At 55.2% G+C, this 1711-nt stretch overlaps 2 protein-coding genes across 2 annotated transcripts in view; one reads left to right on the top strand and one right to left on the bottom strand.

Moving 5' to 3' along the window:
* Positions 1-207, top strand: part of LOC106811267 — a 2485-nt gene extending 2278 nt beyond the window's left edge. The window contains exon 2 of the mRNA XM_014814830.1: positions 181-207. Coding sequence (XP_014670316.1) covers positions 181-207 — 27 coding nt within the window. The remainder of the gene's footprint in view (positions 1-180) is intronic.
* A 302-nt stretch (positions 208-509) lies between these two features.
* LOC106811266 (probable G-protein coupled receptor B0563.6) lies at positions 510-1616 on the bottom strand. Its single transcript, XM_014814829.1, has one exon. It carries the CDS (start codon positions 1614-1616, stop codon positions 510-512), a length of 1107 nt encoding a protein of 368 aa, XP_014670315.1.
* Positions 1617-1711: the final 95 nt, after the last annotated feature.

Genomic DNA, 1711 nt, shown 5'->3' with positions numbered 1-1711 from the left:
TACTAGTATATATATATATATATATATATATATATATATATATATATATATATATATATATATAATTATAGGTCAATCGATAATTCTAATAACCCATGCATATTAATTTCCGAAATCTGATTCCGCTCAACAATTTTCACAAATCCTTGAGATATCCGATCGCGTGATTAATTCTACAAGTTCAATAATTGTCAAACATTCTCATGATTAAAATCGGCTTATCCCATACACGCGCGGGCGCCTCCCCCCCTCCCTCTTCCTTTCCTCCCTCCGCCACCTTCGCCATGCTTCACCCGCGAGGTTCCGGCCCGCGCTGCGCTGATATGATCTCGAGGGGAATCTAAGCGATGATGATAATGATGATGATGATGATGATGATGATGATGATGATGATGATGATGATGGTGGTGATGGTGATGATGATGATGATGATGATGATGATGATGATAATGATGATGATGATGATGGTAATGATTACGATAACAATAATTATAATAACGTGATCTAGTTCATCCCTCGACGCTCGTTTCGCTCGTCTCCATAGATGGCGCCACCTTATTGCAGGCGCACAGGTGGCGCAAGTGTCGTCTGAAGTCGGAGCTCGCGACGCTATAGACGTAGAAATTGAGCGCGTTGTTCGCGATCTCCATGCAGTTGCTCACGCAGACGAAGACGACGAACGCGTAACTGCGCATGCGCGCGTCGTTATACATCACCGTCGCCACGGCCGACGGCGTCGACAGAACCACGAACGCCGCGCAGACTCCCGCGAGCACCACCAGGAGGCGCCGCTCGTCGCGCGCGCGTCGTCGGTCGTCGCTGGTGCGTGCCCGACGGCGGTAGCGACGTACGATCAGCGGGTTCATCGCGGCGACGGCTGCTATCGGCATCATCTTCGTCGTCATCTCCTTCAGCCACGGCCACACCAACCACAGCCACACGCTCTCCAAATACCCGCCGTTATAAACCACCGCGTAGGTGGCGCCACCGACGTCCTCGACGCGCCACGCGAACAGCTCCGGCGTCGCGACGACGACACTGTAGATACCGATCACCGCGGCGACGACGCGGCTGGCGCGATGCGTGCGCCCCCTGGTGACCGTCGGTCGGCACACGGCGACGTAGCGCTCCGTCGTGAAGGCGAGAACGAGAAGATTACTGGCAGCGATCGCAGCATTCACGAGGAAGAGGCTGAGGCGGGCCGTGTAGAGCGCCACCCAGCGGCTGGCGTACGGCGACCCGACCGCGCGCGTCGCCGCCATCGGCAGACAAAACGCCATCGCTAGGAGGTCGGCGACGGCGAGACAGCGTAGGTAGACGTACGCGGGCGACGCGAAGCAGCCGACGCCGCTGCCGACAGCGCGCGCGGTACCGGTGGCGACCGCATCGGCGCCGCGACGCAACACGCACAGGTTGACGACGTTGCTGACGAGTCCGACGCAGCACAGCGTCGGCATGACGACGGCGTACGTGACGAGGAAGAGCGCGTCGGTGTCGGCGGCGACCGGGTCGTCGTCGCACGACGTCTGGTTTGCAGAAACCTGCGTCGGCTTGTCGATTAATAACAGCGCCCTCTCGTGGCGGTGCTCCCGCTCCGTGTATTCACACGTCGACATTGGTGCGAGAATGAGGGGAAGATAGATAGATAGATAGATAGATAGATAGATAGATAGATAGATAGATAGATAGATAGATATATAGATAGATAGAT

This window comes from Priapulus caudatus, unplaced genomic scaffold (assembly GCF_000485595.1).
Source record: "Priapulus caudatus unplaced genomic scaffold, Priapulus_caudatus-5.0.1 Scaffold521, whole genome shotgun sequence".
NCBI lineage: Eukaryota > Metazoa > Priapulida > Priapulimorpha > Priapulimorphida > Priapulidae > Priapulus > Priapulus caudatus.
The sequence above is the reverse complement of the archived record's forward strand: the minus strand, read 5'-3'. Positions and strand labels throughout refer to the sequence as shown.

What these genes read in the sequence shown, in the direction of transcription:
- LOC106811266 (XM_014814829.1), bottom strand. Translation starts at nt 1,616, where the DNA reads ATGTCGACGTGTGAATACACGGAGCGGGAGCACCGCCACGAGAGGGCG.